The sequence below is a fragment of the Euphorbia lathyris genome, chromosome 10 (assembly GCF_963576675.1).
Source record: "Euphorbia lathyris chromosome 10, ddEupLath1.1, whole genome shotgun sequence".
Lineage (NCBI taxonomy): Eukaryota > Viridiplantae > Streptophyta > Magnoliopsida > Malpighiales > Euphorbiaceae > Euphorbia > Euphorbia lathyris.
Genome location: NC_088919.1, coordinates 9,669,304 through 9,694,032, shown reverse-complemented (window position 1 = coordinate 9,694,032; position 24,729 = coordinate 9,669,304). Strand labels below are relative to the sequence as shown.

The 24,729-nt window shown below is 38.3% G+C and overlaps 1 protein-coding gene across 2 annotated transcripts; it reads left to right on the top strand.

The window, feature by feature from the left end:
* Positions 1-3,789: 3,789 nt before the first annotated feature.
* Positions 3,790-6,191, top strand: LOC136208999 (uncharacterized). 2 transcript variants are annotated; one of them, XM_066000329.1, is made up of 2 exons: positions 3,790-4,005; positions 5,243-6,191. In XM_066000329.1, the coding sequence occupies exon 2, from the start codon at positions 5,455-5,457 to the stop codon at positions 5,932-5,934; it is 480 nt and encodes a 159-aa protein (XP_065856401.1). In that variant the 5' UTR covers positions 3,790-4,005; positions 5,243-5,454; the 3' UTR covers positions 5,935-6,191. The 2 variants fall into 2 exon arrangements, with proteins under 2 accessions (XP_065856401.1, XP_065856400.1); XM_066000328.1 differs by having other exon boundaries at positions 5,154-6,191.
* Positions 6,192-24,729: the final 18,538 nt, after the last annotated feature.

Below are 24,729 nucleotides of genomic sequence, written 5' to 3'. Positions count from 1 at the left end.
CCGTGAGGCGCATCAGGGTGCCACGTATGGCCCTGGTGGATATTGTGTGTGCTCCTAATCATAAAAGTTATAAGTTGGGGGGTCAGAATTATACCTTTGACGATTACCCGAATAACTTACATTCTCACCTCTAGGTATATGGTGGTTGATATGGCATACCTCACCGGGGTGACTCTGGCCACATCCTGCACAAAATGGTGTTCCTGTTTGGTTGTTGCGGCCGAAGGAGGCCACAAGGAAGTCCATTTTCTTGTTGAGGTCAGTCATGGACGGTTTTGGAGTTCTGTTGTCCATAATTGCTGAAAGAAAGATTTTACAAGTATATAAGAAGTGTATTTATAAAATGAGTATAATTATAAACAAGTACAAATATAATAGTAAACAAGAATATATGATATGAACAAAGAATATTTACAAAAGAATGCCTAAACTAACAAATCGACCTTTGTTCGATATTGCAGAAGAAATAAATCCCCGACAATGGCGCCAAAAACTTGATGCGCCTCACAGTAATCGCACCGCAAGGCTCACTAAGGGATAAGTATACCTCGTCGTTATCAAGTAATAAAATCTGGAAAGTCCAGGTATCGAATCCATAGGACTTATTTACTACAAGTATCGAGCTACTTGGTCTCATGTGTTATCTAGGCTGTGTGGGTTTTGAGGTTGTTTTGATTAAGTTACTCTACTCCTAGGTTGAATTACTCTACTCCTAGGTTGAATTACTCTACTCCTAGCTAAGTTATTCTAATTCTATCTAAGTTATTCTACTCCTAATTAAGTTATTCTACTCCTAGGTGATCTTTTACCAATGTAATTACCCAAAGGAACATGAAGGGATACGATGATAATGAAAATAGATTGTTTGGACAACGAAATTAAAACCTAATCGAAGTCACTTGTGTCTGAGGCGATTAACCCTACCTATCCTCCTAAAGTCCCCAGTTCGTGATTCCCTTGTAAGGCCGAAACTAGCTCTAAGGCTCAGCAATTTGTGCTTAATCTTCTATAGGGTCGTCAATCCTATAGGCACTGACTAGGTCAGATTTAGCTCGCAATATGTGCCAACTTAATTTTGGGATTATCGAATGAGTTAAACCAATCAGACAAAGCGTAAGACAAAGACTAAAGCGATAAAACAATTGAATAAACAAAACTATAATATATATCAAAGATGAAAAGTATTGTCACGAAGATACAATGAGCCTAGGATTCATAACATGGATCAGAGGCTAGACAGAATATAAAAGAAGAAAAATCCCTTTTAGGGAACCTGTCTACCAATGCAGGCGTCTTCTTAGGACTTAAGGATGGAGCTTGAGCAATCCTCGGTGAATGGAGCTTCGGAGGAGTCTTCAATGGAGGTTTGAAGGATATGGAGGAGGTGGAGAGGATTTCTCAAGGTGAAAGCTAAGAAAATTACAAAGACAAAAAGATATCTAATTTACAATTGGAAATTCCTATTTATAGACGCGGTTCGGGCCCTCTTTCTGACCTAATTCGTATCCTTTTGCAAATAGGAAGTCGTGGGGCCAATCGTGGCTTTGAGGGGCTGGGAATCAGTTTTTTGACTGATTCCCGCAGGTCAGCTCGCCGAGCTGGGCGAGCCAACTCGGCCGAGTAGGCCTACGAAGGCCAGCTCGCCGCGAGCTGGCCCCTGGAGGCCTGCTCGGTGAGCTGGCATAGCCAGCTCGGCGAGCTGGCCTACCAAGACCAGTTCGACGAGCGGTTTTGCCCGGCACGCCCCTGTGCGGTCGCTGGATTTCCAAAGATGTAATTTTCGCCCGAACTCATTCCTGCGCATGCACGAAAACTCCAAATAACGTTAGTCCCAAGGCTAAATTGACCCGCCAATCGCTCATTTTGAGCAAACACTTCGTTTGGTGCGACTTTTGGCTGATCAACTAGCTATAAAAGATAATGGAATTGTAACATTCATGCTATTTTGGCCATATTTGCCTAAAATAACCAGAAAACGAGCCTAAACAACGAAAAGTAAATAAAACATCTCCAATTTCTGACTAACTCACACAAAAGCATATAAATGCGAGAATCGCTCACTTATTCATGAAATAACGCTAAAAACCCGTCCTAAAACCGTACCCAAAGATAGGGGTTTTTGACCCCTATCAGGGGCCGCTTATGAAGAAGACGATGATGGAGTTTACTATGAAGAGGGTGAGCTTCGACACATTGAGTGGGATCAACATGGGGCTCCTTATGGAGATGAGGAAGAAAGATTCTATTGTGATGATGAGTTAGAGGATGATGGGTGGAGCCAAAATGAGGAGATATATGATGGTGAGGATGAGGGCTATGAGCATAATGTATACTTAGTGACAAGGATGCTAATGCCTAATGAGAAGAGGAAGCCCACCTTGAGAGCTTGTCCAACTTGGAAGTTGAGTGAAAATGGGTGCCTTGGTCGCACAGAAGAAACATCGGTTCACAATGACTTGGGTTTCGTGGATGATTTGCCTAACCTTTCTCTTAATAAAGCTAAATCTAAGGAAGGGAATGAGGCCGAGAAGGGGAGGAGCCTCCAAGACATTATGAAGGATTGGTTTGACCAACTTCGTCGATATACTCCCTTTGATGTCGGTCGAAGGTTAAAGCTAGTATCATGAGGATGAAACCCGGGGTGATGCACTAGTTGAGATGTGGGGAACGGCTCAAGGAGAAGGAGAATTCGACAATAAATGGAGTAGAATTTTTGAATTCATTTCGAACAATACCTTGGTTTGATTTGAAGGCTTGGGTCCGCTCAAAACGAACACGTCTCATCAATACGTGGCAAGCAACTGGGGCAAGTTCTTTTTTAAGAGAGAGTGTATGATGCATGGAATCTCCTTGGAGGATCGGGTCTAGACGAGGAAAGTCGGAGGAAGAACCAAGCACGAGCAACAAGCGAGTAAAGAGGCTAAAACAGTGTCACACATCAGGTCAGCAGCTTAGGCACGCTACGCGTGAAGGAAGGTTTGATCCGGAGAAAATGCCAACAGCCAATCCATGCTCCGCTTGGATTTGGGTACGCTCCGCTTGGTTCGGGCATGCTCCGCTTGAGGGAAAGCACGCTCTGCGTAAATGAATGATTGATCCGGAGAAAAGTCCAGAGACCAATCCACGTGGAGCTTGGAATTAGGCACGCTCCGCGTGGATTCATTTTAATGAACTTGATCCTTACTCTAAATCTGCCACCCCTTTCTCCTTTACTCCAAACTACTCCTATCTTTATCATTTTTAATTAACTATGTAGTTTTCCCTTATTGTAATTTGTCATTTAGGTTTTGAGGTGATATAAATTCATCTTTTTTCTCTTTGTAATAGTCAACTTTTTATCAATCTAAAACTATCATCTTCTTTGTGAAGTTTGTTAAGGTTTGAAACCTTCAACAATGTGGATTTTCACTATTCCTATAAATTTAGTTCATAAAACCGGGATTAACTCCTTCTAGTTTAACTAGAGAAGAAATATATTTATTAGTTTACGATTAAAACTAACACATCTCGAAACTGATCTATATCAAAATTTATATGATTTAAAAACATGATTGATGATTGATGATTTTGATAATTTAAGTTTAACTTCCAATTTTTAGCTTAGCCGGACCGTAACAACGCTTAGTTTTATGTAAAACTTACACCATCTTGCACAATGTAGTTTTAACTTTTAACCGTAGGGATTTGACCAACGATCATTCCCTTGATAAAAAAAGGATAAGTTAGTAATTTTTCTTTCTTGAAAATATAAATAGGAAGAAAAATTAAAATTAATAAAGAGAGAAAGTGGAGTCTTCTATTTTGAATCCAGCAGCTAGGGTTTCTTGTATCTCCTTCTCTCCCAACCCAAAATAGAGAGATATTCGTTAGGGCTTTTGAAGTTTGGGTACAAGCAATCGCAATTTTCTCCGAGGGATTTTCATCTCTCTATAAATTATCCGCTGAAGATCGATTAGGAAAGCTAAAAGAGTTGCCAATATACGGAACCATGTACGGGTCCAGAGGGTAAGTATGAAAATCTTGCAATCTTTTTTAGTTTAATTCTTAATTTGCTGTTGGTTTTGCTGTTGTTGTTGCTATTTATGCTTTTGAATTCCTAATTTTTTAATATTCGATTGTTAGGGTTACAATACTGAATTTTGATTTGGTAGATTTTCTTTCGATAATGATTTACAAGTTTTAATTTGTGTTATGAGGTTCATGTATTCTTTTGTTTTGGTTTTCTTGGAAAAATAAACTAAATGAAATGGTAAAACATTTTGCAAAATTGAAAAATGGGAGGGGGAATTGAAATTTCAAGGTTTATTATATTCGTAAGGCAGGGGATCCCTTTCTTGAATGCTACCTAGTGAAATTATCAAGCAATTTTGTTAAAAAATTATAGCACGCAGCTAACTGTGGAGAACATTCTTTTGCTGTTCTCTAAAAAGGGGATCCCATTCTTGAATGGTAGCTAGTGAAATTTGTAGAGTTGTGCTAAATCATTAGTAGTCAGTAGAAAGAAGGAAAAAGGAAACATTTGGAAACTCTAGCTAAGGCTAGATGAGCATTTTGAAAAAGCTGCGTGTCTTGTGGCTCAGGGGTTGCATTTGCACTGGGATAACTAATTTTGGCAGTAGTTTTTTAGTTATTACGCAAATGTTCACTGCTACTAATGCCCTGTTGACTAACAATTTGTTTAGTTTCGAACATGTTTTTCTTGTGCCTACTTTATTTGTAGTTCAATGTGTAGCATGTGTATTATCGAGTTTGCATTGTCTGTTGGGAAAATAACTCTGTTCTCTTTGATGGATATATATAACAGGGCATGTCACTAGATTTCGGTTCAATTAATTGATAACATAATTGCATCTTTCATATCCCATTTTAAAATTTAGTCGGAACAAAAAGAGTTATGCATGCTTTTTCCTCTGCATCTATTTGTTGAGTCCCTTTGCTGCCACTTGTGATTATGCGCATTCATTGTGTCTGTGTCTTGCTTTGCATTTGGGGTTTTTGTATAGTAATTTTTAGGATGGCTGCTGTATATGATATATCCTTTATTAGGAAGAAAATGGTAGCAATGTTAGGTGTCAGGGAAGTGTGGGTTGGGTTTGGTTTTATTAACAGGTTGAGTGGGGATTTTTCTTTCTTTTGGGTATGGATAATTGAAGGGCAATGTTGGGAAGCGGGGGGGTTTCGGATGGGTACGATGTCGGCTCAAAGAGACCAAGAATGATGGAATCAAATCCCTACTTCGCAGTGAGCAGTGGCGCAAGTGGCTTTCCACCCTATGGCTATGGAGGTGGCTTTCAGCCTGCTCCATTTCCTGTAGTTCGTCTGAGGGGGCTTCCTTTCAACTGCACAGATATTGACATCTTCAAGTTCTTTGCGGGGCTGGACATTGTGGATGTACTGCTGGTCAATAAGAATGGGCGCTTCACAGGAGAAGCTTTTGTTGTCTTTTCAGGATCTATGCAAGTCGAGTTTGCGTTACAGAGAGATCGACAGAACATGGGGCGTAGATATGTTGAAGTCTTTAGGTGCAAGAGACAGGATTATTACAATGCTGTTTCTGCAGAGGTGAATTACGAAGGAATCTACGACTCTGATTACCATGGAAGTCCTCCTCCAGTCAAAAAAACAAAGAGGGTCAGTGAGAAAGAACAAATGGAATACAGTGAAATTTTGAAGATGCGAGGTCTCCCTTTCTCCGCAAAGAAACCTGATATAATTGATTTTTTCAAAGATTACAAGCTGGTTGAAGAGAGGGTACACATTGCATGCCGTCCTGACGGAAAAGCTACTGGAGAGGCATATGTGGAGTTTGTTTCTACTGAGGAAGCTAAAAGAGCTATGAGCAAGGATAAGATGACAATCGGTTCAAGGTACGTGGAGTTGTTTCCATCTACACCCGATGAAGCTAGAAGAGCCGAGTCAAGGTCACGACAATGAGGGAACACAATAATGGCTGGCTGGGAAATACTAGTGTTCTGTTTATCTGTTGATTAAATTTTGATGTATGTTTCAGCCAGTCATGGTTCATTTCCATCTTTACATGAATCTATTGTGATGCTAGAGGATTATGCTTAGATTATTTATATACCTGTTCTTTGAATGTTGGATTTTAAGTTTTTGTTTAAAAGCTAGTTGTTTGCTAATCATGTCTCTAAACCCCTGTTAATTTGACAGAGCAAATATTTTACTTGTTACGGTCTGTTTTTTTTTTTTTTTTTTTTTAACTTGCTGTTTGTTGTTGGAAAAAGTTGCTTTGAATGTATAAAAGGCAAATATGAGGTTACGAACCAAACACCTTAAACTCTCCCTTTTGGAGTGGAAAGGCAAACATGAGATGAAAAGTAGGTAAACAAACACCTCCCTAGTTGGCCAATAGAATATACTGAGTTTTTTTTTTAGTTCTTATTAATCGGTTTGAGGTTTATCAAATTATTCTTAGGCGGTGTCTCTCGCAATTAAAATATGTTGTGTATGTTTCATTTATTTATTATTGCTATTCCGGTAAATAATTTATTATTGATAAGTTATCATATTTTAATTTTAGACTGTTTAATTCTAAAACTTTTGTTCAATTCAATAGTTTAGTTTTTTATAAAGGTCCTCAACTGTTTAATAACTCAAATATTTGAGTAATTAAAGTTAAGGATTAAACATTGTATTAAAATACGAGGATTAAACAGTGTGTTAGGAAAATGTATGGATTGATAAATTATTTATCATTAATGCTCAATTTATAAACAAGTGAACTATCAATCTCTAAAACTTCACATGGTGAAAAGATTTTAGAAATGTTTAAAATGTGTATCTTTAAGCAAGTCTAAAGGATTGATAGGTTTAAGAAAGTTGTGAGTTTATTTGTCACTTTAAGTAAGTCTATTGGTAAATGAAAAAAATTCAAAGTACATAAGTTAGTTGATTTTTTTGGACAATTATAGAGATTAAAGATGGAGTAAATAATTTATTAGTCCCTTAATTTTTATCTAACATATTGTTTAGTTCCTCTATTTTGAAAAGGGTAATTAATTTATTAGTCCTTATATTTTGACAAAACACACTGTTTAATTCTTGTATTTTTAAAAACACATGATAAAGTACCTAACCTTTTTCTCGATGAACTGTTTAGTCTCTAACATTTTTCTCGGTGAACTGTTTAGTCCCTGCCGTGTAGACTCTCATCAAGATTTTGTTAGTCAATTTGGATTTGAGTTCTTCTTTCCTTTATTTTCATTTCCTTTAAACTCTAATGTATCTGAAATCAACTTTGAGTGTTATTCTTCTTGATTTTCTTCTTAATCGTCCAAATTCGTAAGCATTGGGTCTGTTCTTTTTCTTGTTCTCCACACAAATAGCTTCTTCTTCTAAATTGGATTTCCTCTTCTAAAGTTTGAAGGTAAATAGTAAAGGGTAATTTAGTCATTTCCGAAGTCATAAACGGTAAAAAATCTAACAAACAGACGGAAGGTCTAAACAGTTCACTGAGAAAAAGGTTAGGGACCTTACCATGTGTTTTTGAAAATACAGGGACTAAACAGTGTGTTTTATCAAAATATAAGGACTAATAAATTAATTACCGTTTTGAAAAATATATTTTAAGATCTATTTTTTACCCATATTAATCGAGTAAATTTCATCCATGGTGTACAACCTTTACCTCATTTCACACTTTGGTGTACAACCTTCAATTTGTCTCACTAATATGTACGAACTTATAGTTGACCTTCTATTTTGGTGTATGGCCGGTTAAAATGACCGGTCAACTCAAAAGTCAACGGGACACCTCAACATTTTTTTTTATTTTACTCATAAAATGGGACCACATTTAGTGTATTTACAAAACTAACCTCATTTCTAAATAAAAAGGACTATCTCTCCCTCCTCCCTTTCTCTTTCTCTTTCCTTTTTTCTACAAATTCTCTCTCTCTCTAACTCTTCTCTCTCTATCTTTAATCCTTTCTTCAAATCAGTTTTTCTGCATTTTTTCTGCAAATCATTTTGATTCTAAGCAATTAAACTCTCTAAAATTTCAGTTTTGACTACAAAGTTGTAAACTAAAATATCATAAGTGCAAAAATGAAGTATTAAGCCAAAAAGAATAGCTTAATGGTCTAGGCTATATAATCCAACCATGAAACTCCTAGAATTTTTTTAACATAAAAATTTGTCTATAATGAGACAAAAACGGAGGAGAAAACTTTGCTAAGGGGATATTCCATTTTGCAACCATAAAGAAAAAAAAAAAGCCTCTAAATTGCCCAGTTGAAATGAAAGATGAACAATCAGTGGGGACTCTGATGGATGTTCCAGTGAGCGTGGTGTGGGAGGCTTATCGTGGGCTAGAGCTGGGCAGACTTATCGATCAACTTCTTTCTGCTGTTGTTGGCAAAGTTGAAATTTTAGAAAGCGACGAGGCGTCGGCACCATTTTTTTTTATGAAAACACCATTGTTAAACTTACATTTCCTCCTCCTGGTAATTCTAATTCAACTGTTTCAATTTTCATAACAGGATTAAGACATATAATGTCAATTTTTTTTGCAGATCCTTTGTTTGGGACTATTGTTGTTTTTGGTTTTGCAGAAAAAAGGATTTGAAGAGAAAACAATTTGGGGAAAGGATTGAAGAGGGAGAGAGAGGAGTTAGAGAGAGAAAAGATTTACAGAAAATAGGAAAGAGAGAGAAAGGGAAAAATGGAGATACAATGCTTTTTATTTAGGAATAGGGTTATTTTTGTAATTACACTATGAGTGTGGGTCTCTTTTTATGATTAAGATACAAAATGATGAGGTGTTAAATTGACTTTTGGGTTGACCGGTCATTTTAACCGGCTATACACTAAAGTAGGAGGTCATCTATAAGTTCATACATATTACTGAAATAAATTGAAGGTTGTACACTAAAGTGTGAAATGGGGTAAAGGTTGTACACCATTGATGAAATTTACCCCATATTAATCATGTGGTCCTTTTGTCTATTTTTTTTAGATTTTCAACTGAATATATCTTAGCTTTTAGGACAGTCACAGTACAATACAAGTTGACTATGTTACTATGTTATTTTATATATATCTGTTTATGCTAAATATAACAGTTACAAGTCTAAAAAAACTAGACGAAATGATTAAAAGGTTAATATTGACAAAAGCTATGTATTTTATAATGTGGTTTTCAAAATAGAAAGACAGACAGTATGTTAGATAAAAAGTAGAGCACTATTAAATTATTTACCTAAAATTTAATGGATAATTAGGAAAGAAAGTTTATGTTCCCGATTCTCTATCTCCTTAGCATGTCTCGCACACAATTTATGACACGGAAAAAGATAAAGCCCATTAGCTTTGATTTTTTTTATTTATTAAACCTTTAATTTTTTATTTAAATACTTTTTAAAATTTTTTTTATCACATTAATCCCCTAATGATTAAAAAAATTCAGTTTTGAACATAAAACTCGGTTACCAGAATATTATTCATTTCATTTGTATTCGAAATTTGTAATTTTTTACAGTTTGAAAGTCGTTTTTTACGTGTAATATGGCTATAGAGAAATCGTAAAAACTTTGATTCAAATTGTAAAAAATATTATTTCAAACACATATGAAATGAATAATAAGGGACTCAAAATACTTGTTACTATTGTGTTTTTATCTTCTCTATTGCGTTTATTTCACCTTTTTTGTTACCTGTTCGAGTGTGCTAGAGATTTTGTAAAAAACTCCCAAAACACTATTAATTCTGACTTCTAACAAAAGATTGTGAAAAAACTTAAAGTACTAAAAAGCTTAGGATTTGCAATTAAATCTACGAGATTAAAATTAATTGAAATAGAAATGCCCCGGTAAATAATTAAAACAGGGAAACAAAGTACAGACAAACCGAAAATCAAATTCAACAATTGAATCAAGACCAAAATGCTGGAAACTTACAAGAATCGAGTAAAAATAACTAGATAAGTCTTTGCAGTAATAAGCTAATGAATGAACGAATTGTTAAACTGCCATTGATGAACTTCTCTGGTTTTGAATCTGTTTTTCTCTGTGAATTTTTGTTTATCTTCTATTTAGACCTGTTCATGGGCCGGATTGGACCGGACTTGGGTCGGACCTATCGGGTTTTTAAGTAAAAATGGCCAGTCCAAGCTTAGTCTAACCCGCTATTAGTTTAGGCGGGCTCAGACCGGACTGGGCTCGGGCTTAAAAATCAAATTCCAAGCACAACCCATATAAGTCCACCTAAATATATACATATATACAATTGTTAATTATAAAAAATAAATATTATACTTAAAAAGTAAATATTTAATATATAAATATGTATATTTATTAATTAATATTAATAGGCAGGCCGGCCTGGGCCGGTCCTTGTTATTTTTATTAATCTCAAGCCCGTCAAAAAAATAGGAGGATTTTAGCAGACCTGGATCGGGCTGGGCCTATGAATAATTTTTATTATCCAAGAGACATGGATCTGGACGGATCGGGCGGGTACCCGAACCAGCGTCCTCAATTTATGTAAAATTACCGAATTGATCCTTTTATATGTATAATTTGGGCCGAGACATACTTATTTATAAAACTGGTCCAAATTAAAATATGAGTGAAATAGTATCTTATAACTTTCCATTTCTAATTTTAATGGAAAATCAAAGAATTATTTTTGTGCATTCTTAAATTCATTTAGGTGTCGTTTGGTTTGTAGAATAAAATAGAATAGAATGGAAGATAATAGTTATTCAATTGGAATATAATAGGAGGGAATAAAATATGTATTCCATAGGATTATCTATTCCTATATTTGGCTGATGGAATGTGATAAAAAAGAATAATTATATTTGTAGTTAAAATGACAATATTATTCTCAAGTCTAATTTCTTATTTATTTGAAATTTTTTAATTATTATCATTAAATATTCAAATATTTAATATATACTAAAACCGAAAACGGGAAAACATGAAAAATAAGAGAAATGCAAAAAATGCAAAAAAACGTAAAATACGAAAAAAATGCAGAACATGCGAAAAATGGAAAAAATGCAAAATATACAAAAACCTCGAAAAATGAAAAAAAACATAAAATACAAGAAAAACATAAAAAATACCAAAAATGAGAAAGATAGGAAAAATATCATTTAAGTCTTGAAAATTATCATTTGAGGTCGTTATCGGTCAAATTTGGAAAAGTAAACAAAAAATGAAAATTGTACAAACTACAGGGATGTGTTTCTAACGAAAAATACCACAGGTATCCATCTGCAAATCTGTGAAACCACATTACATCTATTTATAATTAACCCTAAAATATATTACTCACAATACAAAATTCCTAACCTTATATATTGTATTCAATTATACTAAATTTGAATCAGAATTAATGGTAAAACTAGAATCTACGGAGGTGTAATCATATCATTCACCCAACTTTTTCGTTGGGTAGACTTATTCACGGATCTGAATACTCATCATGACCATCTAGGTGGAGGACTAGGATATAAAAAAAATCGAAAATTTTATTGCTTTTGGTTTTTGTTACCAAACTAATTCGAACTTGAGTCGTTCGTCTTACCTCTCTGAACGTCGTTTCGATCTTGTCAACATCGTTCTTAAACTCGAAATAATCGTTGTGAATCGTTCCCGATTTCAAACTTTAATTATCCAAACATTTAATTCATCTACGTTCATTCATCTTCAAATTGTATCAGAATTTCACACTCAAGATGTTCATACATTCGATCGTTCGTTCAAGTCGCGCTCACGCTCGTGGAATCTATGCCGATTTCACCCCAAGACCCATCAAAACTAGCCATTTATTGGCTTTAAGTTTATCATTTCAATTTCGTTCAATTCTATTATCATCATTTCAATTTCGTTCTTCGATTCTGTATTCCAATTTCCATTTTTGTTCATATTTTGTTTTAAATTCAATATAAGGACCAAATTGAAAGTTTATTTACAATTAAATTCAAATATATAATTATCCAAAATTATTTGAGTAATTTTTGAAATGAAATAATAAAACAATCCCTTATAAAGTGATTAGTCCCATGTATTGACAATATATGGAATAGTCTTTAGAAGAATTATTGCTTTTAATAGATATAAATTTAATTGTAATTGCTCATATTTTATCAATATATGTAATTAACCTATTTCATATCAATAAAATTGACTTTTTTCTCAAATCATCATGTCAATTTCGCATTTAAATTTCTTTTATTTAATTTATGGTAGCCATTAAATATTTAGTAAAGCTTTTATAGGAGCACTAAGAACCCAAAAAAGGATTTTTCAATCATCGAGTCCCCCCACCAATCGTTTCGTTTAGAAATCAAGTTTTTTCGCGTGCAATTTTTCATCACTTTAACCGTCCAAATTAATTGAGAATTAATTTTCCTGGCACTCCCGCATTCAATCCACACGTGGCAAGGTTGAAATTGACAATATTACAAAAATATCGCTAACAATCAGTGTTGGTATAATTCATAGATTTGCTAATTTTCCTTTTAAAATGGCTTTGAACGGTTATTTCTAAATTCTAACGAAACATTCTATATCTATTGTTTAGAATAGTAAAATATATTAAGCTATTAAAGGAGAACTAAATAAGAACTAAATTTCTAATCTTTTCGATTTTTATTGATTGAATTTCTGATATTTTAATACGATATATTTTTCGACCAATTATAATCTCGCATTAAATTCCTACTTTTAGACCAATTATAACACCCCTATGTGCAATACATTTGATCAATATGTGTATAATTGATATAAATAGATTAGTTAGGTGTATTGCACAAAGAACGTTGTATAATTTTTTATGATTTCACGATAGAGGAAAAAAAAAAAGCAAAAAACATCAAACATGTTTGGTTTGGGATATATTGCTTGTAACACATCGAGTTGCTAATTTTCTTTTCAAAATGGCTATCAACGGTTGTTTCTAAATTCTAACGAAACACTTTATATTTATTGTTTATAATAATAAAATAAATTAAGCTATGAAAGGAGAACTAAATAAGAACTAACAAACCGCTTTGATTTACCAATTCTTGTTTGTTGTAAAAAAAAGTCTTTTATAAATAAAAATAAGTCCTTTTATAAATAAAATCTTATTATAGATTAATAAATTGTACAAATAAATTCAGAATTTTAATTTTGAAAGATGGAGACCAACTTAGATTCCCATGGATTATGTGCTTTTTAAGACTGATTTTAATGATATAAATGAAATTGGATTCAAATGGATGTACTTCAATAAAATTATTTATGAAAAATATTTCTCTCATTTTCAATTTGGTGCATATTAAATAATATTCTTCAAAGCTTTTTTTTTATTAAAGGTTGGGATGATGTCAAAGATAGGTCCCGGACATCCCAACTAGGTTGACATCCCCGGATCCTGAATCAACAAAACCCAAATGCATTAAAAAAGAAAAATGTTTCAATTACAGGGAGAGAGGAGAAAGAAATAACAAATAACGTAAACGCAGGGGTGGAGCCATGACTCAATAGTTGGGGGGAGTAAATTGTGTGCAAGAAAAAAAAAACAAATACATTAAAAAAAATCCAAAAAACAAATTCTTCATAAATTGCTAATAAATAGTTCTCGTTACCTATAGTAAAAAAAAAATTAACGTTTCTTGACCTTCAACCGACTCGAATAAGATAAGTAATGCTGAGAAGATGGCAATTTATATCAACAAAATCATCAAAGCAAAATCACAAAATCAATAAAATCACAAAATCATCAAAGCATTATATCCCTAAACCCTAAATTTGTGCATTATATCCCTAATATATAATCAGTAAAATTATCAACACAAAATCACTTAATTAAACATAAAATCATTTAATTAAACACAACATCACTTAATTAAACACAAAATCACTAATTTAGATAATTTAAATTAAAGAAACCCTAATTATAAATGAGGGATTTAAATTGCAAAACTAACCTTAGATAATCTTTGTTTGAATCTTTATATCCGTAATTTCCGTTGATCTTTGTTCTATTTTGTTGCTTAATCAAAGAAAAAGAAAAAGAGAAAGGAAAGAAAGAAAAGAAAAGGGAGAGAAAAGAAAGAAAGGCAAAAAAAAGAGGAGCAGTAGCAGAGAAAGGCGAAGAGAAGAAGAGGGGAGTGGAGTGGATGAGCAATGGAAAATTCATATATGGGCGTATCGAAATGAGCTACGGTGTCATGTATATAGTAACAATATATCTTATATATATTTCATGATATAAACGACACAAAAATAATAATCGTATCAAGAATTAGAAGAAAAATTGTGATAACATTGTGATATTATCTCAAGGATCAAAAGGGATATTCGCCTAAAAAGAACGCCACGTGTCGGTCGCCTAATACGGGAATTCCGCGGCGTATCGAAGTAAAGAGATCCGACGAGCGGATCACCTAGGACTCACCAAGAGAGACCCGCGGGCGAACCTGAGGGGCGGATCTCCATAAGCTCTCAATCCGCCATTCGAACGGCTGGGCCGATCTGGCAATGAGCTATCAATTAGCTAACCGACAACTTAAGGGTAACATGTAACCGCCATTAATGGGACATTAATGGAGACTTTCTAGTTACTGAGAGTTACAACTTCATGACTATATATAGCCTATATCTCAGGCTATCCAGGTACACATTCACTCACCCTTTGTCAATTCAGTTTGCTCTCTTGTTCTTCCTTACTGACTTTGGCATTGGAGCTTCCCCCCGTTGAACCCAACGACGCCCCCACAGGGACGGAAGTTAATAAGAATTTCTCCACTTGTCATCAATTGGTGCGGTGAAGGTGGAATCCTTAATCAAATAAAGGGTTTCCATTCACGTTAGAAAGAATATGACAAATGGAGATCAGAATCCCTCCTCAGGGGTTGAAACACCATTAATAACACCATCGAGTCAACCAGTAACTAGTGCTGGACGCACTGATCCAAATGTTCTCACAACACAAGCTGAGAGTAGTATGCCCTCGGATGCATTCATCAACATGTGTGCAGAAGCAATAGGGGAAAAGTTTGGCCCTGAAACAGGTGATCGTCTACGGTCATTCATGACCATTCCTCCGTTTTGGAGCTTGACGCCTACATCTACGATATCTTCTTGGCCTCAGATGACTTTAGGACCAAACGCCCACAATTCTTCATTTCTCCAAGCCCACAATACGGAATCCATGGTAACTTCCACGGCGGCGTTTGGAGAACGACCGATCAATCGGGAATTATTCCCTACTGGCGCAGGAGGAAGTCAAAGGAACGATCAAACTCTTCCTGGTGGATCAGCAAGCCAAAGGTTAAATCTAGGCGGATCAGATATCCCAAGGCGACCACGGTCGAATCTTTCTTTAGGAGGATCAGAGGGGCGAAAACACAAAAAACGTAGAAAAGAGAAGGGTAGGCGGTCTACATCACCTTCGCCCCGCCGACCGAGATCCTCCTGAAAGGGTAGATCACCTCCCTCTACTGGACGTAGACAGAGCAAAAAGCCATTAGAGACACCCCGTTCGAATGGGCCACCTCCACCACCACACCAAGGAAATGAAAGGCACATTCCTTCAGGAGGCTCTGGAGGGAGTAGCGGTCAAGCTCCCCCAGGCGGACAAGGTGGAGGAGGCGGACGCGGAAGTGGAGGCGGACGATCACCCTCTGATCCATCTTCGGGATCCAGCTCTTCATCTTCTCCAAGCAGATCTCCATGGAGGGGCCGCCCAAGAGCGGGTCCGGAGAATTTTGACGACAGAGTTCGAGCTGCGGTGCTCCATATGAATGAGGAGAATGCCAGACATAACCCATTCGCCAATAGAGACTCGCCCTTCACGGCTTGGATCGAGGCAGAGGAAACGGATAGGCATTTTAAAATACCTAATCTCCCTATATACACGGGTGCTGACAACCCAGAGGCCCACGTCAGAAAATACCGAATACTGCTTCGTCTCAACCGCGTAACTGAACTAGTGCTATGCAAAATATTTGTTACCACGTTAGGAGGTCCCACTTATGGCTGGTTCCAATCCTTACCTCCTGGCTCGATAGACAATTGGGACCAACTCAGCAGAGAATTTTGTGCTAAGTTCGCCGGCTATATCCCTCCAGTGGTCAAGTCAAGGAAGCTTTTTGAATTAAAGCAGAATGCGAACGAATCCCTTCGAGAGTATGTAAACTCTTTCAACAAATTGTGCATACAAATTGTTGATGTGGATATCTCTATGGCAGTGGAATCTCTGGTAAAAAACACCACTTGTAAGAGCTTACAGGAGGATCTAATTGGAAAGAAGCCCAGCAGCATGGCAGAATTGATGGAGCGATGCAAAGACTTTATGGAAGTAGATGACATTCGCCGTGAATCCTCATCTCCGCCTAGAAGAGACAAAGGCGAATCTCGCCATCGGGATAGAGAAAAGGACAAGCACCAGGATTCCTCCTCTAGGGGCCGACGTAAGGGTTCTAAGAACAAATCGGCATTTGTCACCTCCTTCACACCTCTCAATGCTTCTAAAAGTAAAGTGCTTATGTGGATCGAGAATAGTCAACACAAACGGAGCATTTCATACCCCGAGCCAAAAGGGGGGGAGTACACCAATACTGGTAAAAATCCTAAAAATTATTGTAAATATCACAGGAAAAATGGCGATAACACAGATGCATGCTGGGAGTTAGCACGGGAAATAGAGCGTCTTATTGAGAGGGGCAAATCGGATCGGTTCATCCAAAATGACGTCAAGAAGGGAGATGGTGATAGATCCAGAGATGACCCAAAGAAGAAAGGAAAGGGGACCATCAATGTCATAGCAGGCGGACTTGGGTACCAACCAGTATTGAAAAAGGCAAAGACCATTGCACTTGACAGAGCATCGTTGAATCGCCCTTTGCAGATGTAGGTCCAGAGATCTCTCCTCATGCAGATGCTTTGGTCATTACTATGATGGTGGAAGGCTGGGAGATGAAAAGAGTGATGATCGATACTGGGAGCTCATGCAATGTCATCACAAGAGGATCTTTCGCCAAACTCATGATTGATCCAATCTAAGTGGAACCAACCGTAGTGGATATCCTAGGAGTGACAGGACATACCATCCAGCCAAAGGGCCAGGTAACATTAGATTGTGAGTTAGCAGATGAGGATCAGGTCTGGAAAGACGATTTGGAATTTTCTATCTTGGATGGTCAGTTGGCCTATAATATTATCCTCGGACGGCCCTTTATCTCCGAAACAGCAGCCCTTATCTCCATACGCCACTTAACTCTTTACATCCCCACGGTCAAAGGAGGTGTAATGATCAGAGGGAGCCAAAAAGTGGCTCAGGAGACGTATTCGGCATCACTAATGATTCGCCCCCCAATCTAAGGATGAAGATGAAGAGGAACTCGTTACAATGGCCTTGGGCGAGACAGAAATGTACCTCATGGCAGATGAAAAGCAGGTGCGAATGGCTAAAGGGCTCAAAGGTGAAGTTAAAGAAGCAATCACCAAGGTTCTCTATGAAGCGGAAGACATCTTTGCATGGAAAGATGAGATCCTCCCAGAGATCAGTCCAGACGTGATCACTCACAAACTTAACATCGACAAAGATGCAGTTCCTGTAGCTCAGAAACGGAGAAACCATGGCCTTGAAAGGCAGAAGGTGATAGAAGAAGAGATCACCAAGCTCCAACGGGCGGACGCCATTGAAGAGGTACTTTATACACAATGGTTGGCGAACGTCGTTCTGGTGAAAAAGGCAGGCGGATCCTACCGTATGTGTATTGACTTTACGGATCTCAACAAGGCTTGTCCCAAAGACAACTATCCTTTGCCATGCATTGACATACTCGTAGATGGAACTGCCGGACATGCTATGTACTCCTTTACAGATGTAAAGTCAAGTTATCATCAAATCCCCATGGAGCCATCAGATAGAATCAAGACCTCGTTCGTGACTCACCAAGCCACTTATTGCTTCAAAGTCATTCCTTTTGGGCTTAAGAACGCAGGTGCTACCTATCAGCGGATGATGAACAAAATATTCGCAGAAAGCAAAGGTGATAACTACTCTGTCTATGTGGATGATATGATTATCAAAAGTACCACTGTGGAAAAACATGCAGATGATGTAAGGGAGGTATTGGCCGTACTTCGTCGCCACAATATTAAGCTGAACCCGGAAAAATGCACATTTGGTGCGACATATGGAAAGTTCTTGGGATTCATGATTAGCGAGAAAGGAGTGAGCCCAAATCCTGACAAGGTTAAGGCTGTTCTGGAAATGCAAGCACCACGGAACATCAGGGAAGTGCAACGCCTTAACGGGCGGATCGTGGCCTTGGGCAGGTTTATCTCATGTTCATCTCGTAGATGTCAGCCCTTTTATGAGGTCATCAAGAAGCAAAAGGCATTTGAGTGGAATGAGGATTGTGAAAAGGCTTTCGAGGGAATCAAACGGTTTCTCACAAAACCGCCCATGATGAGCCGACCCCAAAAAGGTGAGAATCTCTACATGTATGTCTCGGTTACAGATAAAGCTGTGTGCACAGTCATGATAAGAGAAGAGGATGGCCAGCAGTATCCAATCTATTACGTGAGCAAAGTATTGAAGGATGCTGAAACCAGGTATTCTAAACTTGATAAAATGGCTCTTGCCGTTGTCACCACGGCAATCCGCCTTAGGCCATACTTCCAGGCCCACACTGTCATAGTTCGCACGAATATACCCATGAGGAAGGTATTGCAAAAGCCGGACACTTCAGGGAGATTGATGGAATGGGCAATTCGCCTTGGAGAGTTTGATGTGCGATATGAGAGCAGGTCCGCTTTGAAGAGTCAGGTCTTGGCAGACTTTGTGAATGAATTCACCGAAGAAGGGATGAATCTCCCTAAATCTCAAGTAGAGGAGTGGACGATGTATACGGATGGAGCTTCCTCAGCAGATGGAGCTGGTATAGGTATCGTGATCAAGGGCCCCCAATACATAAAACTACGATACGCAGCAAAGTTGGATTTCCATGCAACCAACAATGCCGCAGAATATGAGGCTCTAATATTGGGGTTGCGCCTGCTAAAATAAATCACTCCTGAGCGGATCGTGATCTATAGTGACTCCAAGTTGATGGTTAATCAAGTGATCAAAAATTACGAGGTAAAGGATGATGTTTTGGCCAAATATGTGGCCGAGGTTAAAAAATTGATGGATCACCTCGAAGCTAAAGAAACTAAATGGGAATTGATCCATGTGCCCCGAGGATCAAACACCGAAGCGGATCATCTAGCAAAAATGGCTTCCAGCGAAGAGAACTAGACAGATCCGCAATGTCCATTCGAGGTTAAAGCTGCCCCGGCCTTCGCCTCCGAAGAAATATCCCTACTCACAACAGTAGAGGATGATTGGCGGACAGCCATTCGGCAGTATTTGTCAGATGGAGCTCTACCCACTGATAAAGAGGAGGCTCGACGGATCGTCAGGAAAGCAGCCTATTTCTCCATAATCAACGATTGCCTCTATAGAAAGTCTTTTAGCCATCATTGGTTAAAATGTATTCTGCCAGAAGAGGGACAACAAGTCCTTAAGGAGCTGCACGAGGGATCATGTGGGGCACATGAGGCATCCGCCTCCCTCTTGAAGAAATCCCGGTTAGTAGGATTTTATTGGCCCACTGCCGAGCTTGATGCACAAAAATTGGTGGAATCTTGCCATAGTTGTCAGATTCATGCGAATGAATCACACACTGCCAAACATCTCCAGAGGCCCATTATTGAAGGGCGACCCTTTGCCATCTGGGGAATTGACATCGTTGGACCATTTCCTCCTACTCGTAGATAAAGGAAGTACGTGGTAGTAGCAGTAGATCACTTCACCAAGTGGGTAGAAGCCGAAGCTGTCTCCTCCATCACTGCTGAACGAATGGTGGAATTTGTTAAAGACAATATCGTGGGAAGATATGGCGTACCCCACACAATCATCACCGATAATGGAACGCAGTTCAACTGTGATGAGTTCAAAACTTTCTGTGAGAAATTGGGCATTTTGAACAGATTCGCCTCCGTTTATTATCCTCAATCCAACGGTATGACTGAAGTCACGAATCGGACGATTGTAAAAGGAATAAAGAAGAGATTGGGGGAGCATGATAAGAAGTGGGCGGATCAGTTGACAAATGTCTTATGGGCGTATCGCACTACTCCTAGAACGGCCATAGGAGAAACACCATTCGCCCTCTCTCATGGTGTAGAAGTTGTAATCCCAGTTGAAATACTGGTCCCAAGTGATAGAGTTGCATTCTACTGCGAGGAGGACAACAGCCACAGATTAAAAGAGAGTCTTGATCAAATGAAGATCGAAGAGACAATGCTTATGTACGTATGGCGGCATACAAGCAGCGGATCACCGCTTACCATGACAAAAATGCCAAACTTGTAGACCTGAATGTGGGAGACCTCGTGCTCCGCAAAGCCGAAAAAATCCAGTCTCGAGAAGGGAAGGGCAAGCTAGGGCTCACCTGGACGGGTCTATATCAAATAGTGGACAAGATTGGGTCCGCCACATTTAAAATTCAAGACATGGAGGGGAACACATTGCCACGCACGTGGAACCTCCAAAATCTCCGTAAATATTTTGTCAGAAAATAAAGTGTACATACGGTCTTGAGTACTCTTTTTCCTTTAGTAAGCTTTTTTCCCATGTGGTTTTTCTTATTAAAGGTTTTAACGAGGCTCACATGTAAGACCTGCTTGCTGTAATAAAGCATTTCTCCTATCAATAAACATCAATTGTTCTATTATCTATGTTCTTTTTAAAGTTTTTATTGCAGCAATATCAATATTCCAGTCTTAAAAAGAAGGGGGGCATCCAACGCTTTCCACAAAAGTATTGCTATCTCATAGCTACTTTTTCTCCTCAAAAATAGGAGAACAAATCTCATGGGCGGATCCATCTCTAGAGGATCCCCATTCGAGATAGAGTTAAAACGATCCTTGGACGCAAGGTCTTTACACTCTCTTACTCCCTTCCCGAAGAAGGGTCCACAAAGTCCTCTAGGTGAATCACTTCACCTCAAAGATAGGTCGCAAGATGATCCCTGAAGGCAGCTTTACTTCCTCTAAGGGAATAAAACAGCTTCAAACCTTCACAAAGGTTCGCACAATGGAGTATGGCTGGCCACCTACTCCAAAATAAATCCTAGACGCTTATATATTTACTTACGCAAACGTAAAGGTAAAATAAATAGCTACCATAAGGATTAAACAAATTGTACTTAAAAAGTTTTACAAACAAAATAAAACATCAAGTAACTACAGGAGCATCCTCCTTAACATTCTTCTCGCTAGAAGCACCTGCTTGAGAAGCTTCCTTCTCGACAGCCTCGGATACGCCCGCCAAGGAGACTTCCTTTTCCACGGAAGGTGTTTCCTCAGGAAGAATGGTGCAATCGGTTATCAGCTCCTCACCAGATTTCGGAGGCACTTCCTCGAGATCCACTAGCTGGACGTTGGTGGCAGGTTTGCTTTCTTCAACAGGTCCCTTCATCCATGCCCGAACGCAATCCCGAATGTAGTCCTTGATATTTGGAGTTTTGCGATATTTAACAACTACATTCGGATCGGGAACGGCGAATTCCGGATCCGTAAAATCGATCTCAGGATATTCCAATTGGAAGTACGCCATAAGCCATTCCCCATAGAAGAAGGCTTGCTCTCCAGCCATAAATTCGGCATCCGCTAAAGCTTATTCATACTCCTTAGCATCCGCTTCAATCTTCTCCTTCAAACGTCGGATCTCATCATCTTTACGGGCGGATTCGGCATCTTTAAGAGCAAGAGCTGATTCGGCATTCGCCTTCGCCTCCGCAGCTTCTTTTTCCAACCTTTCTATGGTGGCCTTATCCGCCACCCCCTGAAGAAGCTCAGCCTCTGCAACTCGTAAGCGAGTATACGCCTACAAAATCAAACAAAAGCTTAGTCGATATTTATCCCCAAAAGCAATTGCCTAAAAATCAAACGTATGGTTGAGAAAGCACTTACAGACAAAAGCTCCTTTTTTCCAAGTTGGATGTTGGCAGCTCCTGAGATTAGAGTTTGACTCTCTCGAACCCTGCCTAATTGCCCAAGAGCTTCATTCAGATCATTGATTACCGACTCATTCTCCAGGGATCCCTCATCTCCATATTTAGCGGCCCAATAACCGCCCAAATCAGGTCTCGCCATCTACACCAAAGTCTCCATTAATGTTCCATTAATGGCGGTTACAAGTTACCTAGAAGCCGGCGGTTAGCTAATTGATAGCTCATTAATGGTCTTTATGGCCGGATCGGCCCAGCCGTTCTAATGGCGAATGAGTGTCCAAGGAGATTCGCCTCATAGGTTCTCTAGCGGGTCTCTTTTGATGAGACTTTAGTTACCCGGTGATCCGCCAGTCGGATCTCGTCAATACGCGGCGTTCTTTAGGTGAATATCCCTCTGGGTCCTCGGGATAATATCCCAATGTTATCATTGTAGTAAATAAGTCATGTGGATTCGATACCTGGACTTTCCAGATTTTATTACTTGATAACGACGGGGTACACTTATCCCTTAGTGAGCCTTGCGGTGCGATTACCGTGAGGCGCATCAGCCCCATACCGGTTCCACTCAATGTTTCGGTGCTCATCCTCCTCAATTCCCCTTTCTATCTCATCTTCTTCATGATCATATGCAATTTCGCTTCCCTCTTCGTCCATAATCCGTTCTCTCCCATGACCTATCATTCCCATTTGCTTCTCCCCATAGTTCAAGCCGACTAATTCATGTGCTAAGTCGCTTGACTCACAAGACATACTACAACCTGACATGGTTGAACCACCAACATCTCTCCCATCCCCATAGCCATCAATCTCCACGCATAACCCAATTTCATCCTTCTCCTCAAAGAGATTAACAAGCCCAAGGTCATTCTCCCCTTCCTTAAGAATACACCCCCACTTTCCTCACACATACAAGTAAAGTTATGCTTAAGCGTTATTTTATCAAACACATGGGGAGCATCCCTTGCAACATGGTTTTCCCCAACATCCTCACCTATCAATACTCCTTCCTCCTCATCCATACATGAACTCACATTCTCATTCACAACATCATTAACAATTGACCCACAATGAGAATCTAAATCCACTTTAACATCATAAACAACATCACAAACATCCAATCTCTTCCTAGCAATATGACTCTCCACAACTTCAATATGAGAAAGTGGAAGTTTAGGATTTACCTCTTCAATGTGTAAAGGAGAAAAGATTGGTAATGGATCTTTAGGAGGAACTTCTATGGTTGGTTCGGAACCATTTCGGTACCCTTGCTTGAGACTCTCCCAAGATGCCATAAACTCCCCCATTAGCTCGTTTAGCACTCGGAAATCCTCCCTAGAAGTCTCTTCATACCTTCTCATGGTGGCTTTGAGATTTTCCATTCCCTTGTTGATAGTTTTTTCGGATGGTAGAGATGAACTTGGTTGATCCATAGTCGAAAGAAGTCTCCGTTAGGAAAACTATCGGCTCTGATACCAACTGATATAAATCGGTTTCGAGACGTGTTAGTTTGTAAACTAACAAAGATATTTCTTCTCTAGCTAAACTAGAAAGAGTTAATTCCGGTTTTATGGACTAAATCCATAGGAATAGCGAAATCCTCATTGTTGAAGATTTCAAACCTTAACAAACTTCACAAAGAAGATGCTAATTTTAGATTGATAAAAAGTTGACTATTACAAAGAGAAAAAGATGAATTTATATCACCTCAAAACCTAAATGAAAAATTACAATAAGGGACAACTATATGTTGGTCCCTAGTAATTAGTTCCAAGGGGGGGGTTAGGAACTAATATATCTTTTTTGCGTTTTGATTATGCTGACCTGAAGTTATTTTAGGAGTTAGTCAGCTCAGCTTTTGGTCAGCACGGCTGATTGTATAATAAGGCAGTTTTAGTACGATGCTGACTAAGACTGCTTTACTTGTGAGTTGGGAATTGACACTGTTGTGGTCAGCTTCCAGCTCAGCACTCAGATTTACTCAGTTTCAGTTTTAACAATTTATAAGCTGAGTAAATATAACTAACAATACATGCACATACATATATATATATTGAGAGAGAGTTCAGAAGTTACTCAGCACGACTTATCCTGGTTCGGCCTCTCTGCCTACGTCCAGTCCCCAGTTCCTCCTGGGATTTTCAATCCAATACTGAGCTCTTTCAAGGTAGAGCACAAAAACCCTTTACAAAGCAGTGAGTATGCAAGAGTACGTCCTCTATTCGTCTACTCAACTCCTACTAAGCACTACAACCCAGTACTTAGATTTTTCTACCACTGAATGCGTACAACCAAGCACTCAGTACATACCTCTCAATATTACTATTGATTACACACTTGTTCTTTTTCAGATAAAGAACACTTTAGATGATTACAGACAATCAATCTAGCATTTACACAAAGAATAGAAAAGTTGGTGTAAGATCTTTCTTGTTTTTGAGTGCTTTGAATATCTTTCTCTCTTGGATTTTTCTTTTTGTTGCTTCTGTAGTTGTTTTTTATCCAAGAACCACCATTGTCCTTTTATAGATGAATTTCTGGTGATTGAAATCATTTGAGGTGATTTAGCCGTTAAGTCCAAAACGACTCTTTTAGCAGACATCTTCTGGTCAGCTTTAGTCTGTTCCGCCATTTCCTTTCTCTGTTTGCTTCAGGCGTCAGATCTTTGTCTTCTTGCATCAGACTTGTCTTTTGTGTCAGTTGTC